This window comes from Trachemys scripta, chromosome 7, assembly GCF_013100865.1.
Source record: "Trachemys scripta elegans isolate TJP31775 chromosome 7, CAS_Tse_1.0, whole genome shotgun sequence".
Lineage (NCBI taxonomy): Eukaryota > Metazoa > Chordata > Testudines > Emydidae > Trachemys > Trachemys scripta.
In genome coordinates, this window is record NC_048304.1 from 77,694,984 (window position 1) to 77,711,568 (window position 16,585).

The 16,585-nt window shown below is 38.6% G+C and overlaps 1 protein-coding gene across 37 annotated transcripts in view; it reads right to left on the minus strand.

Annotated features, from left to right (window-relative positions):
• Nucleotides 1-16,585, minus strand: part of ANK3 (ankyrin 3) — a 439,766-nt gene that overhangs the window by 269,067 nt on the left and 154,114 nt on the right. For 8 of the 37 annotated variants that reach the window (XM_034777662.1, XM_034777639.1, XM_034777625.1 and 5 more), the window contains exon 1: nucleotides 15,640-16,067. The exons of 1 other annotated variant lie outside the window; for it this stretch is intronic. In XM_034777662.1, coding sequence (XP_034633553.1) covers nucleotides 15,640-15,753 — 114 coding nt within the window. In that variant the 5' untranslated portion in view covers nucleotides 15,754-16,067. Of the gene's footprint in view, nucleotides 1-15,639; nucleotides 16,094-16,585 lie in introns of those variants that run through there. 28 more of the 37 variants (XM_034777638.1, XM_034777633.1, XM_034777627.1 and 25 more) reach the window with 12 other exon arrangements.

Genomic DNA, 16,585 nt, shown 5'->3' on the forward strand with positions numbered 1-16,585 from the left:
CTGGCCTTTAGCAAATATAGAATTTTATATTCAATTTTGTTTCAATTTCCCCTCCTCTTGCCTCCTTATTACTACTAGCAGAGTCTGCCCAAAGTATTAGAACTCCATCATGAGCTGGAGTTAGTTTCACAGCAGCTAGTTCCAAGTAAACAAACAACATACTTGGACCAGTTAGTATGAATACATGTTGAAAACTGTCCTTTGGTCAATGCTCACATTTCAATTTCTAGCCGCTTTCCAATGTTTTCTTTACTTCAGGTTTCAGAGTAGCAGACTTGTTAGTCTGTATTCACAAAAAGAACAGGAGTACTTGTGGCACCTTAGAGACTAACAAATTTATTTGAGCATAAGCTCTCATGGGCTACAGCACACTTCTTTGGATGCATAGAATAGATGACTTTACTTCAGTCATCCTTATCTTCTTTCAAAATTAGCTTTTTTAAAAACATTGCCAGCTTTGATTATGCTTTTAGCTTTCTTGTTCTAAGATGAAAGGGGAGAGGTGAGCAGCTCTTTTGGAAGCACGTGGCTATTTGATGTTGACTGTAATATTTGAATAGCTCTAATGCAAAGCTTGTTTGGTTACAGCATCTCTGGGTTTTTGACCCAAGGCAGATTGTGCATGTGGCCTTTCAAGCTGAATTTATTGTATCTGTTCAGTGGTTCTTCTAAGTGGACCTAAGAAATGGGAGATTCGACCAGAATTCCAAGAGTTTAGCTTCAAGAAGTATAACAGACATATAGGTCAACAATTTGATATGTACAAAATTATTATGAACTGTTGTGCATTTAGCTGTCAAATGCATGCAATTCAGATGCCAGGCATCTGATCATATTACTAATTATAGCAGATATTTTGTAAGTTAGATAAATAGAAATAATTGTAAAGCATTCAATTTAAAAACTCTTTTACAATTCTGATATTCCTATTTGATTTCCTCCGAAGTTTAAATAATATGACCACCTATCTTCAAAACAGCCTTTATCCATTGGCTAGTTACACCAAACTCAGATAATGAGTCTCAACAAAAGCATACTGTATGTACTCTTAATACACAATGCTATAATTACAGTTGATAGCATGCAAGCTCTTTTAGTTTAATAAAATAAACGTAAAATAAAACCACCACCACACCACTGTATTTCCACCTGCACTATGGCAACATGCCAGCAAAATGTTACTGAGCTCTGTAGATGTGGTCAACAGTTCACATCTAAATGTACTAGAGAAGCATTGGATAGTTACACAACAGAAAGAAAGTATAAATTATGTACATTATTTCTTTTCTAGTAATACATAGTAAAACTAAGAATGGAACATAAACCTATTTACTGCCTAATATATATTTTACAAATATAACAAGAAAGTAATACTTTGCTCCTGTCTTTTTAAGAGGATCCTAAAATATGCAAGTATTATCCCTATTTTACAGATAAGAAACAGAGGTTAGGTAACTTGCCAAAGAACAAGCCAGTGGAGAGTCCAGAACAGAACTCCTGACTCCCAGTTTGTTGCTAGATATTGTGTCCTCCCTATTTTCATATTATTATACCAGTACTGCACACAATGTGCTAGACATTTATGATGTCCTTTTTTCTTGTAACCAGGCATTTTGGAACTAAGAAGAATATGGACAGAAAAAGGAAGAACACAATATTTAAGAATTTTGAACAAAACATACTCTTTCCTAATAATTATAGAAAGCACTGGTTGCTCTTCAGGGTGTCCTACTTAGATTCTTTGATTGTGTTCCCACTGTCATAAGAGATGTTTTCCTCTCAACATCCTTTTAATCTTTTCAGACTAGTAGAAAAACAGCAGTCTTTAGCTATCAGAATTTTGATGTGTAACAGCTTCAAAGTGCTGGTGGTTTCAAATTAAATCAAGTGATGGGAAAAACTAGGACTTCAGGTTTTCAATGCATTCATGGATTCTCCTTGAAGGTGTTTGCTTTGCTTAGGTGGTAAAATATATAAAGGGAAGTCTTTCCCCCCCACTTCTCTTTAATTGGTATTTTGAAGGCATATGCCAATATCCAAATAAGGCTTGGTCTACACTACCCCCCTAATTCGAACTAAGGTACGCAACTTCAGCTACGTGAATAACGTAGCTGAAGTTCGAAGTACCTTAGTTCGAATTAGTTCGAACTTACCTTGGTCCACACTCGGCAGGCAGGCTCCCCCGTCGACTCCGCGGTACTCCTCTCGGCGAGCTGGAGTACCGCAGTCGACGGCGAGCACTTCCGGGTTCGACTTATCACGTCCAGACTAGACGCGATAAGTCGAACCCAGAAGTTCGATTTCCAGCCGTCGAACTACCGGGTAAGTGTAGCCAAGGCCTAAGGGATATTTAAACTTTTCAGAGTCCTGTCCAGGAGAGGGCAACCTTTGATGGCCCACACTGGTTCTCCAGAACACTTTACCCACGCAGCCTGGCCAAAAAGGCTATTCTGAGGGATGTTTACTCAGTAGTACAGCAAAATACTGTATTTACTTACACATGTGCATGCACACACTTATCTTAGGCTTTGTCTACCTGACCATTTTTGTCAGTAAAACTTTCATTGCTCAGGGGTGTTAAAAAACACCCCCTGATCGATATAAGTTTCACCGATGAAAGTGGTAGTGTGGACAGAGGCTCTCCTGCTGACATAGCTAATGCCACTCATTGGGGGGAATTTAATTATGCCGGCAGGAGAGCTCTCTCCCGCCAGCAAAGAGTGGCTACACGGGAGACCTTACAGTGGCACAGCTGTAGTGTTATACTGTAAGGGCTGTATTGTAGACATAGCCTTAGTTTGGAGAGCCACAAGCTGGCTGGTGCCTGTATTCCTCCCCTCATAGATGGGGTTCACTCCAGTGTTTAGGCACTTCTCTGTGCTGCACGGTCTAGGCAGAAATGTAGTTTTAGATACTTTCCCCGTCAACTTTCCTACAACCTAGGAAGAAAAATGTCACCTTCTACACCAGGAATGAATATATGATTACTTGCATTACCACATAAATCCTCAGATTAATTATATCTGGGCATCAAGAGCACAGGAAGCCGGACATGTCAAATGTTCTGAAACATTAAACATTATCTTACTGACTGATGACTGGGATGTCACTAAAGCTTCAGAAATAGTCATATTAGTGCCCAGTAGGAGAGGTGATAAGGCTATAAATAAATAAAAGGCAGACAATGTGGGGTATAAAACAGATGGGTAAACATGTCTATGTATAAAACATACCTTAAGCTATAAAATAATTCAAAGGGTCTTAGTATTACAATCAATTATGCACAATAGGCCACAATCAACTCAATGATATCCATGGACTCCATTGATATTAGGCCATTATAATTTGACCTCAGTCGGTAGCAAGACTACAACTGGGTCTGCTGCATATAGAACAGCTTCTGTTTTACAGAAAGTTCTCTGGGGGCATCAGAAATCTTCATTAAAATGAGATAAGTCTGGGTACAATGAAAGGGACACATTGTTAGAGGGATGACTGCCAAGTTAACTGAGAGTGTTTTTGTTACCTGAAGGTGGTCAGTGACCAGTGGCGGCTCCAGGCACCAGAGCTCCAAGCGCATGCCTGGGGCAGCAAGCCACGGGCGGTGCCCTGCCGGTCCCTGCGAGGGCGGCAGTCAGGCCGCCTTCGGCACAATGCCTGCAGGAGGTCTGCCGGTCCCGCGGATTCAGCGGCAATTTGGCAGCAGGTACGCCGAAGCTGCGGGACCGGCAGACCACCCGCAGGCAAGCCACCAAAGGCAGTCTCACTGCCATGCTTGGGGTGGCAAGAAAGCTAGTGCCGCCCCTGTCAGTGACATAGGGTTATCCAGTGTCCTGAGGTTAAAAAGTGTCTCAGAGTGAATCAACATGCTGAATAAAGTGAATTTCTATATACCAAATCTCTAACCACCACCACTTCAACCACCAAAAAGTCCATTAAAAGTAAGCCGTTTGTTAAATATAACAGAGGGTGCAACATAGAGTAAAATGTAGTTTTAATGCTGTCTGTAAGGAGTAAAACTCTTGAAAGTTCATTTGTTATACAGACAATGCAGAGAAACTAGACTGAACCTGAACTGTAAGGCTGACATCAAAAATTGCAGTAACTTGTTTTTTGATGTTCATGATTTTGTGAACTCAAAATGAAATTCAGTCTTAGAAATTTTTGTTCTTGTTATTTGTCATTTAAATAACTTCAAAGGGGAAAATGGATGAAGTTTGAAAAAGCTCATCTAACTTTTTGATCTGTTCTATTTTATGACATACTCTTTGAAATCATATTTTGATTTAAAAAACAAACAGACAGATTCAAGATATCTTTAGGAACCAATCAGTGACAGAAATAAAAGAGAAAATCACAGCGTAAAAGACATTAACAGACTATTCTATAAATAGCCACTCTGTATATCTAAATCCCACCACCCACTGAGATCCATGAAATGGAAAGTACTGAAGTTTTGGGGACAGATTCTTTCTCATGATCCAGCACTGGCAGCACAAATGGGCCAGACACTAGCTGCATTTGGCTAGTCAACAGCTTTCCCAAGGAGGCAAAGGGAGTGCAATGTCCATTGAGATAAAGCCAGCCTAGCCAATTCCAACAATACTATCATCCCAGTCCTGGCACAGGTGGTGTGCTGGTGTGTGGTTGGAACACCAATAAACTCTGCCAACTCGCAGCAGAGAGTTGAAGACAGTTGCTACCTGGAGAAAGTTAGAGCAGCCTAAGTCAGGGCCACAGCTGAAACTGTGCAGGACAGACAATCAGGGAGTCATAACCAACTCCATGAAACCCGACCCTTTATCTATAGTAAAAATCTTACTATATAAGTGCAAAGCATGAATTTGTAGCATATGGATGTTCTGGTCTATAAACCCTTTACTTTTTCAAGTTATGGATGACAATATCAAAACGGAACTTTTGGTCAATCCAACGGTAGGGATACCATGCACTTAATTGCCCACAAACGTGCATCATTCCGCAAAGTATGCAAATCCCTGAACTAAGATTGGTTACTAGTTGCCATCAGCCTATCAGAGTGCAGGGATTTGCATGATCACTGTAAGCATATTTTAAAAATATAATTCTGCAAATTCCTCTACTTCGGCTGCTAGAAATCCTTTGGCTGCAGTCAAAATTCAGCATTCACAATGCCTCCTCATTTCTGACACCCCTTTCCACTCTGTCACTCCAGCTCAGCTCAGATACCTAATGAAATTTAAGTTAAATGTGGAGGGCACATAGGAAGGGCATTGAGGAGGGCCTAAAGACCTCCCAGTAGCAAAGGATTTACAGTATCCAAACAGAGTGCTTAGAAGAGGAAGAACACATTTCATTAAAAGCACAACCTGAAGGTGCTTCCTTTCCACTGTGCTCAGAATTTCCTTACAGCATATGAAGGATAGATATATTATACCTATCCTCTATTTACATACATATGCTTAAGTGATGTTAGAATAAACAAAGGTGGTATATGTGACTAAAATATGAATTACTGACCTGAGGTTTTCCTTCCAATAAGCAGCATAAATTATCACCTCTGGGATTATCAGAATTTACAAACCTCAAATAGAGGATTGTATGTTTAAGAGCAAGATCACATGCAGTATGAGTAAATTGGTGTCTTTTCATGGATTTCAATAGACTAATACATGGCACCTGCGAGTCCCTCATGTTTTTATTTCATGCAAAGGATGACACACGCGTCTTCTGACTATCATATTAGGCTTCATGCACACTACTGGCCCCTACTGGATGAAACATAAGATTTGCATAAGAGCATCCCTGTCTCCATAGTGGCAGGCTTAGAGAAGACATAAGTCTTAATACTACTGAATGAGAGTCTTCCATGAGCTCAAGGTGATAGGCAGCCTGTATTGGGAGTGGCTGCTGGCAAGTTCCTGGTGGCATTTTTGAAGCATCACAAACAAAGGCTCTAAATGTAGCTTTTAAATCCACAGTATGGTAGCCATGTTTTGGACTCTTCATACTCTCTCTTTTTCACACCTATTTATAATCACTCCCCTTTCCATTTCCCCTCTGCCCTTTTGCTGTCTCAAAGGGCCAGTTCAAAATGACCAAGAGATTTGCAGGAGCAGGGGATATAAAATTAATTTTAGATCTATTTGAAAATGGAGAACTCAGTTCACACAAACAATAGCTATCTTGTCCACTGTGGCATCACAATTCATATGCTTACCATAGAGTACTAAAAATAATCAGGGATCCTATAGTGTAAATGATACATTTTTGTTTTCATGACTAAACAAAGTATAATAGAGGGCCAGATTCAGATACCATTACTCAGAGTGAGCCGTACCTTCTTCTGTGAGTAGTTCCATTAGTTTCAATGGGATAGCTACAGAGTAGGTATACACTACATTGAGTTAAGGTATCAGAATCTGGCTCAGAGAATCTTGCTTTGACTGCAGTTGAAATTAGCTTTGAGGGACTATCTATGAGCATTGGGTACCAATTTTAAACAAATCCTTTCTACCTCGACCATCTCTCTTTACTTATGAGGTCATTTTCAATTAAGGATTAAAAAGAATTTGAAATACTAAAAATAAGATTTAAATTTGATACATAACCATTAAGGTATAACAATTAATACAATTTTATCTCTCTACAGCCAAATGACCTAAATATATTTGAACAAAAGTATTGGAAGAACAGCACAACACATAGCTAAAATAAATTAAATAATGTAAAACAGACAAAACTAAAATGCTATTGAAATAGTTCTCAAAATGATTTCCAAAGATTCCTTTCAGTCTACGATAGAATATACTGTGTCAGGTGGTACAATATATACTGTATCTTCATACAATGACAAGGACAAAAATAAGAGTTACTCAAGCCACTGAATATTAATTATTTAGGTGCTCATGTACATCTCTATGAACTCAAGGGTCCCCTTGAGTGCAACAAGTGCATGCTAGAAATGTGTGACACTATTAAATTATGTTTGGCAGATATTTTGAATATGCAGAACCAGATATTTTTTTATGTGAATTTATTTTGTGTGTAATTTTACAGTTTCTGCTATAAACAGAGGTTACAAACCCTGGTTTCTAAAGCAAAATTGGTGAACTTCATCTTACTTGGCAAAACTGTGGATTTTTATAAATGCATGCCAGCAAACATTTTCTCTTTAAGTATCAAAAAGAGCTTCCAACAAAAAGAGTTTTTCACCTGACGATATTATTTTTCATTTGAATTAATAAAATACCAAAATAATATATTATTACTCTTTACATTCATTTATGCACATTTCATTTCAAAACACAAAGTGATTTCAAGCTATCTATACAGGATAAATGTAGTGAGCAACCTGGAGATTAGCAACTAGCCACCTTCCAAAACACTGATTGGCAGCTTGATGCATTAGAACGATTTACAGAATTTGCCATGTGATTCTTAATATTCAGGCAAGAACTCTAGGCCTGATTTTCATGATTATTGAACACCCATGGCTACAACACATCAATAGGTGTTATTGATGCTCAACACCTATGAAAAGCAGGCCCTCTTTTTTTAAGGTCTCATCCAAAAGACCAACACACAGTAAACTGGGTCTAATTCAATTTCTTTCTCTTGGATGGATGGAATGCTGACTTACCTTTAAGCAGGATTTCAGTGTGTGGTTCTAGGGAACCTAGACATTTCAAGCACAAAGCTTAGACCTCTAAAACAATTACATTGCAGAAAAAACTATACAAACACCAAAAAATTAGTGGATAACTATTTTGGAATCCCACAAATATGATTGTGTGTCAGTGAGAATTTCTTCATGTTGTTCTCAAAGTCTTGCTCACAACTCAAGAGAACTCAGAAACATCTAAGCCTATATACTAAACATTAGTCTATGGAATTTCTGCAACATCCAATGGGTCACCAACCTTGGAGGCATTCTAAGCCTGATCTGGATCTTTTAAACCAGTACAACATAACTCTGGACAAAGTGCAGTGATTTACACCAGGATTATACTCCTAAATCAGAAAGACAGTGTTTTACACACACCTTGCACTGGTATAAATGATCATACCAGGTGCAGGGCAATGGTGAATCCAGCTCTTTTTTTAATCAGAATTCCCATTTAAATCAATGTGGTGTCTGCATTTGGAAGAATTAGGCCTTATGTATCTAGTGTGGGTTTAAGTTTAATAAAAATAAAAAAAAAAAACTACAAAACCCAAGCTTTTAAAAAGCACTTTTCATCAGTAGATCTCAGAGCACTTCACAATCTTGCTACTGACCTTATAATTCACACTTGATTGTATTATTATATATTTATATCATTGTAGCACTTAGGAACCACCCCAACTAGTTCTCTATTTTCTTTTATACCCCTTATTTACTTGGCAACCACAGCATGGTTCATGGACACCGTACCAGATCCTCACACCCCACCCAGTGCAATTAACCGTTCATTTCAAAAGTATTTTAAAATACATCCATGTCATTCCCATCGTGAAAGTGAGGTAACAATTTGGAGTCTATGCCACCCAGAGAATACAGTCATTATTATTGTTTTCTCCATTCACAAGTCACATTCATCACCACTTAATAGTAAAACTGGCTCTCCAGCTCATTTTAAAATCTGTAAATTTCACAGTTGCTACTCTTTAACAAAGGTTTGATCAGTTCTGTTATTGAATAATTTCTAAGGGTTGTAGCAATATAAACTTTAGTGAATGAAGGAAACTGCACCAAAGGAATTTGGCTTATAGAATCATAGGACTGGAAGGAACCTTGAGTGATCATCTAGTCCAGTGCCCTGCACTCATGGCAGGACTAAGTATATTTTTAGCGGGGTTGTCACCCCGCTCCTGCCCTGAAGGGCTTAAAGCAGCCCTGGGAGAGGGCTGTGGCAGGGGAAAAGCCAGGCTGATTGGGGGAAGCAGCCACAGCTGGTGCCACGCCGCAATCAGGCAACAGCTGGCCCTATAAGAGGGCTGAGGGCCAGAGGCTAAAAGGAGAGACGCTCTCTCTAGCTTCAGAGAGAGAAGGACCTGGATGCCTGGGAAGCTGAGGAGAGTACCTAGGGTTGGGGAAGGGCAGAGGGAGCTGGGGAGCTCCAGCCTAGCAAAGCCCCAGGCCGCAGGCTGAGTTAAGGGCTCACCATGGGTACTGGGGCTGCAGAGGGGCAGCCCAGAGATAAGCAGAAGCAGCTGGTCTAACCCCCCCCCCTTGCCGATGAGTGGTTTACAGACTGCAGTCTGCCCCAGTGAGCGGGGACTAAATAGAGACTGGCAGTAGCCACTGAGAGAAGGTGGGGATAGGGGGTTGGGGGTTCCCCTGGGAGGGGAGACCCAGAGTGAGGGGGTACCGCAGTAGGCAGAACCCCTGGACAAAGGGCACCAGGGTCTGGGAAGGACATGGGGGCCAGCAGCAGGTGAGACACCGGCCTGCAGAGGGCGCTCCGGAGGCTGAAAAAAGATAATTCCCTGGAAAGCCAGCAGGGGGCGCCACAGCAGTGAGTCGTTACCTTGACACAATTATCCTCAAAAGCTTCAAACTTAGGCCATTTCATACTATGAAAATACCAGTACTTTACATACATTTTGGCACATGGCATAACACTTTAAAAGTTATACAAAACTTATTTTCAATTAGTTTTCAATGCTTGTTCAACTATAGCATGTTTTAATTTTGCTTAAAAGAATATTTTGTTACCCAAGTTTTATGGGGGGGAAATTTCTCCATGGGGAAAAAACGAAAAGACAAGGGGACAAATTCTCATCTGAGTCAAATCAGTATAGTCTCAATGACTTAAATGAAGACAGGCTGATTTACATCAGCTGATGATCTGGCCCAGAGTGTCATTTTAACAATCTTTCTACAACATGAAGAGCACTTATTTCACAGGTCATAAACTTCCCCCTATTGCCAACATGTATAATATATGTGTGCAAACACACTGTGTGCAATCTGAGACCACTATTTACATAACAATCAACACGTGCACAGTGACTCAGACAAGCATTGGGCCTAGGAGTTGAGATGCAAAAGAGAGAAAGGGGAAGAAGTAGAGGATTTAAACTTGTAGAGCCCAGGAATGTAAACTCGCAAAAGCCGGACAAACTCATTTTCTTTGTTTAACAGATGGATGTAGAAGTTAAAATTGACTAGGACAACCTTAATTAATGCAGCTAGCAACTGTGTATTCTTTCAAGGGCTGTCGTGAGTGGAGCAATTGTTCTTATAAGCTGAATTGGAAAAAAAAACAAAACAAAAGCCACACAATAAGAATTCAGCATTACTTATAAATCCACATTAAGAGAAAACAAATGAAAATAAGTTTTCCTTTGACAGCCCAGTTGTGCTCAGCTTTGTGGTTGCATAACTTTAAGCACATGAATAGTCTTGGCGAAATCAACAGGAATCCTCACTGCTTAAGCAGGGCCCAATGAGAAGGCACCAGGAGGCCTCCCTCTTATGGCCCGTGAAGGAGATGGGCAAAACCGAGTAACTTACACTCACCTGGACACAAGGGCTGGGCAAGAACAGTGCTGCTAGCCACTCCAAAAGGGGATGAACACTAGTCAAGCCCCCTCTACACCAATCAGTGAGGGGAGTGTTTGTTGTATCCTCTAAAAAGGTGGCACAAAGTCTCCCAGAGTTACCTCCAATACAGAGCTGTTCCTAGAAACCCAGTAGCCCTCTTAGTTACCTCCCAAGGGCCTATTTCATGTTCTGTACAGTATATGCCTCTGACACAGTTTCCCTGTGTACAGGTGGAGGTCAAAATTAAGGGCATGATCCAAAGACCACTGAAGTCTATGGAATGACACATTGATTTCAATGGGAATTTGATTGGACTCTAAACTCTAGATTCACTTTTTCTTTGCCACAGGGCAATTGGTTATGTTCACAGATCTGCTTCATATTTTGAGCCGTAACATTGATTTTATTTACCCTGACATGTGAGGATGCCAGTATTGTCAATCTCAGATGTTCAAAAATAATGAGACACAAAGTGAGTGAGGTAATATCTTTTATTGGACCAACTTCTGTTAGTGAGAGAGACAAGCTTTCAAGCTTACACAGAACTCTTCCTCAGGTCTGGGAAACTTACTCAGAATTCAGAGGAGCAGCCATGTTAGTCTGTATCCGCAAAAAGAACAGGAGTACTTGTGGCACCTTAGAGACTAACAAATGTATTTGAGCATAAGCTTTCGTGGGCTACAGCCCACTTCATCGGATGCATAGAAGGGAACATATAGTAAGGAGATATATATACACACATACAGAGAACATGAAAAGGTGGGAGTTGCCCTACCAACTCTAAGAGGTAATTAATAGAGTTGGTAGGGCAACTCCCACCTTTTCATGTTCTCTGTATGTGTGTATATATATCTCCTTACTATATGTTCCCTTCTATGCATCCGATGAAGTGGGCTGTAGCCCACGAAAGCTTATGCTCAAATAAATTTGTTAGTCTCTAAGGTGCCACAAGTACTCCTGTTCTTTTTACTCAGAATATCACAGCTAAATACAGGATGGAACAGATTGTTTAGCATACAAAAATAAAAAGTCAGATCCTGAAAATCATGAGATCATCTTAAAATCAAGTGATTACAAAAAATTTGATTATGTTTATTAGCCTTGTGATTTTTTGTCTCTTTAGGATGTTTTTCAAGCTTTTCTTCACAACCATTAGGCCTTGTCTACATGGGGAAGTTGCACCAGTTTAACATAAATCGATTTTTAAACTGATATAATTAAACCAGTGCAAATCCCTGTAAGGGTACTCTTTTCAGTTTAAGAGTGGTTTACTTAAACCTGTTCCCAACTGATTAAAGCTAAACCAAAAAAAAAAAAAAAAAAAAAAAAGCCACTTCCACTGAAATTAAGAGTGTCCACACAGAGGTTTGCAGTAGTTTAACTAAATTCATTTCAACCTTGGGTTATACCAGTGCAACTTTCTCATATAGACCATTAAAAATATATATATTTTTATGAGAGCTGTGATTCCTTTATGTCCAGGAGCTGGGCTTTAAGTAAACATCAGATATCATGAGACTCATGGTAAAATTGCCAGGGTAACACAGGAATCCACAACATGCAGGATGGGATAACATCAGTTTTTAAGGTATCACAAATGGCAGCACTAGGGCCTTCAGTGTAAACGCACTATTCTGAGTTCCCCTGGAACCAACTAGCTCCCTAATATTATACACAAATGGAAACCACTTCCACCTTGCTGAATATTGTATAAAACATAAAATATTCAGTATGCACCTAGACTTACATTTTTCTTCTACAATATATTATAATTAAACCAGGGACTTCTGCCTTTATTGAGGGCTGACACTGAAGAGAGCATTAAAATCCTTCCTAGATGCTGGCATATGGGAAACAATTGCTAGTTTTCACAGCCAAAATTGTGCATGACCTAGGGCAACCTTGTCAGAAGCAGAACAGTCAGATAATTAAATCAACTGTTATTCTTAAAAGGTGTTCCAATCTTTTTTGTTAGTTTATCATTTAAGAGTAAAATTTGCCCTGATGTACTTGGGCTACACCCACTTAAGTAAACAAGGACACTTCATATGCATCCAAAGTCAGAATCTTGTCCCTATTTTAAAATACATTTGAACAGAGTAAACAGCGAAATCTGTATATCAGTCAACAGATGCATCTCTCTTATTTTCTGGTACCATTTCTTTCTTTTGCTATGCCATGAATAAGAAACAATTAACAGCTGAATATTCATAAGTGCATACTATAAATTTAGATGTGCAAGTATAAGTGAGGATTCACATGCATGCACACTTATAATGTCTTCATTCTGTCAGTTAAACCCATGATAGTGTTATACATATAACCTTCACATTATTGTTATACACAATTTTAAACTCACTTTAGCCATGCTTGCATATGGTGGTAATGTGATTAATTTATATGTGAAATGATTGCACACTTTATGCATCATCACTGCAATCAACTATGTCTTCATTTGCATGCTTAACATAGACACATGCTAATGCGCACACACAGTTTTGAAGATTTGATCCTACAACTTAATGGACTGAATATCACCTAACAAGATATTTGTCTGTATGTTTTTAGAGCAAATTGTGACAGAAATTTTAGTACATGGTAAAGTGCCAAATAATTGAGAAAGCCGTGAAATTTCTTCCTCAGATTACAATCCTAACATTACACACAAATGACTATCAGTATGACGGGGGTTGGCATCATCAGTTTGTAGAGACTTTGTGCTCTCACAGGCCTGACTTTCAAACCATCTCATGCCTCAATCTCCTTACTGTCTAAATTATCTAGGGATATTAGCACTCACTGGTGTTTTAATGCAATTTGAAGACCCTAGACATTTGCATATATTGTTCAAGGGTTAGTGTTGTGCAACATCATGTGACTATAAAAAAAACTGAGTATTGCTTGCTTGTGGGTGGTGCAGAGGTACACAAAGAAGTGACTCAGAACTCATAGTGGAAATAATGGTTATTCTAAATATTTCACTGCGCCCCCCCAAGAAGTACAAAACAACAAACAACTAGAATGTCACAGTTTATGCCTGATGTATGATAGGCAGAATGGGATCCTCTTTGTGAGTAAACTAATATACCTGCACATGCACAAATTTTCTTTCCCACTTTCTATAGTCAGTGACAAGCTTACTACTTTTTCTTCATTCTCCCAATAAACTTAGTATGTCTTGAATCTGCAAGTCCTAAAAATACTGCTAAGAAAGAATTCCAAATTGATCACCAATCTCCAGCGTAATAGGGAAAAAAACCATTGTTGGTGTGAAACCTCTATGTTCTATTTGTTCTATTCTATGAAGAAACAAGACACTGAAAATCCATGCATTTACAATAAATAGATTGATATTTATCCAGGTCCCACTCTGGTTGCTAAGAGATTTCCCTTCTACAGCATTGTGTTGTATAAACAGTAAAGCATTTTTGTCCACAAAGCAATTGTCTCAGATCTCTGAATCAAGAGGCTATTGTTGCCACATCTCTTCCACATTTTGCCAATAAGTAAATATGAATGAGCACAAAGACAAAGACAGCATATATATGGTTGTGTGTGCTATTGTTAAACTTAAGCCTATTATAGATAATATTGGCTCTCTCAATCATGAACAGAGTTAAATATGATACTATACATTTTAACTCACACCTCAAATGAAAATACATGGTGGTAGGCCAGATCCTTAAATTTGCATTGTTGTGTTCATTTTCAGCTGAAAAATGATAGCTACAATGCTACGGATCTGCATATAACCATAAAATCAGACAGGAAAAAATATTACATATTCAGACCAATTTTGATGTGAAATCTGCCCCAAAGGCAATATCCTAATTTTGTGCTTTCATTTGTACCAGAAAAAATACTGAGGAGACCTTTACATGTATATTTAAATGGAAAAGATATCTATAGTTAATATGCTGCAGTACACTCACTGCAGCCATCTAAACACAGCCTTCTAACGTGTTCACTAGAACAGAAGACAGTGGGTTTCTTAGTGCTTCTCATTAAGTTTAACACTGCCATTTCAGAAGAAAGAAGGGGAAAAGGCAGGAAAATGTTGACTGTTATCCATCCAAAAGCTGCACATATGTTAAAGGAAATCTACATGCCTTTCCGGAAGCACATGCATGGCTGCTTAGAGCACACTAAGATTATCTATCCCTTAGGGAATTTCACAAAGACACACACAAATTCTATATAACCACACTTCTGTGTTCAGACCATGGGCTTTTGGGCAATTTTTACTAATTGCAACCAATGACTAAGAAATCACTACAGGGCCTTATCTAAATGGACTAGTACACAAAGTGTCATTTTTAAGGACATATCCACACAGCACTCATAAGGACATCATCTATCATCATGCCACTTGCCTCAACTATTCTGTTTTATACCTTGATAAAAATAAAATAGACCACTATTAGATTCAAATCTTAATTGAACAATGATCACCCTAGTGTACTGAATTTTTCAGGTCTCGGTGTACCATAGATTTCTGCATCCAGGATAATTACACAGCAGAGAAAAACAAGGCTCTATGATCACAATCACATTTTAAACTAACAAAATCAAGTTGCTAACAACAAATTATTGTGGTTTGATTTTCCATATAATTTGCCTTTAGGAAAAAGGAAAAACAACAAAACATCTCAATTCTGTGACATTATTCTCAAAATGGATGTTTTAAGAGCCAAGCATGTGACATAGTCCCAACACAAAGAAAAATCTACCCTCACACACATTCACAGTAAGTATGTATACATAGGCTAAACTATTTATTCTATCAGTTAAGCCCATGACAGTGTTATACATGTAACCTTCACATTACGGTTATACACTATTTTAAAGTCACTTATAGCCATGCTTGCATATCATGGTAATGTGATTGATTTATACGTGAAATGAGTGCACACCTTCTGCATCATCACTGCAATCAACTAACAGCCGATTAAAAATTCAATTGCTTTGCAAACCCCACAGTTCTGGTTTGCAATGTTATTTTACAATCTTAACCAATTATTCAGACAGCTACCAAGTTACATATAAGAATGATCTCTGATAGCTCATTTGCAATGTAAGAAAACTGAAACAAAGGAATGCTTGTAAGAATTTGGTACAAATCTATATACCTTTCTCTTCCGATCCCGGGATCTTTTCCTGTGTTTTCTTTTTTTCTCATTTTCTTCATCAGCAATAATTTCTAAATCCCTGTTTTTCTTTAGCTGTGAGGCTGCATGAGCCATAATGCACTAAAAATCCTTTACAACAATGATTCCTTGTAAAAGGTGATATCCTCAGGCACCTTAACCAGCCCTTTCAGCAAATGTTCCAATGACTGGAAGGATATCTTAGATCAGAGCCAGGAACACATTCAGAATCCAAAGATCTTGTAGAAGCTAGTAGGCACTACAAAAATGCATGTTTGCATATTTTCTTTCTATACCTTTCTGTACCTGAACCTTTATAAAGCAGTGCAGCCATCGTAATGCATTTAACGTAATGAAAAAGACAGCTGGGACAGAGAAAGCTGTATTATGGCTGTATCCCCTGCCACCAGCTGGAAGTGTCTAAGTGATTCCACTGAAAGGGGAATGCTAAAAAGGAGGGTTTTATATAAAAAAAAATTACAGAACAACAACATATGCTGCATTATATTTTTTTTACCAATTTTTAAATCTATTTTAAAAACCTATCCAAAAAAAGGAAAGTTCATTATCTATACTTCCCAGCTAGTATTGAATAGTAAGTCACTTAACCTACAATGAAATGGAGCAGCTCCTACTTTAGGTTAACTGCTGATGGTGACAAAAAATAAAATAAAAATTTCATTTTACCATGGAGACCCTGACTGCATTATGTAGAAAACAATGCATGCATTGCCATATCTTCACAGTGTGTCCTTTATGCTGATTTTTCAATCCCACTTCATTTTGTGGGAAAGGATTACTGAAAGCCCTGTTGTCTTTTTTTTTTTAAACCATACTTATTACAACACATCATACAGATAGAAAGATGTGATCATGCTAGTGTGTGAAACAGGCATTTAATTCATAGGAGGTTTCCTGGCACCATTCT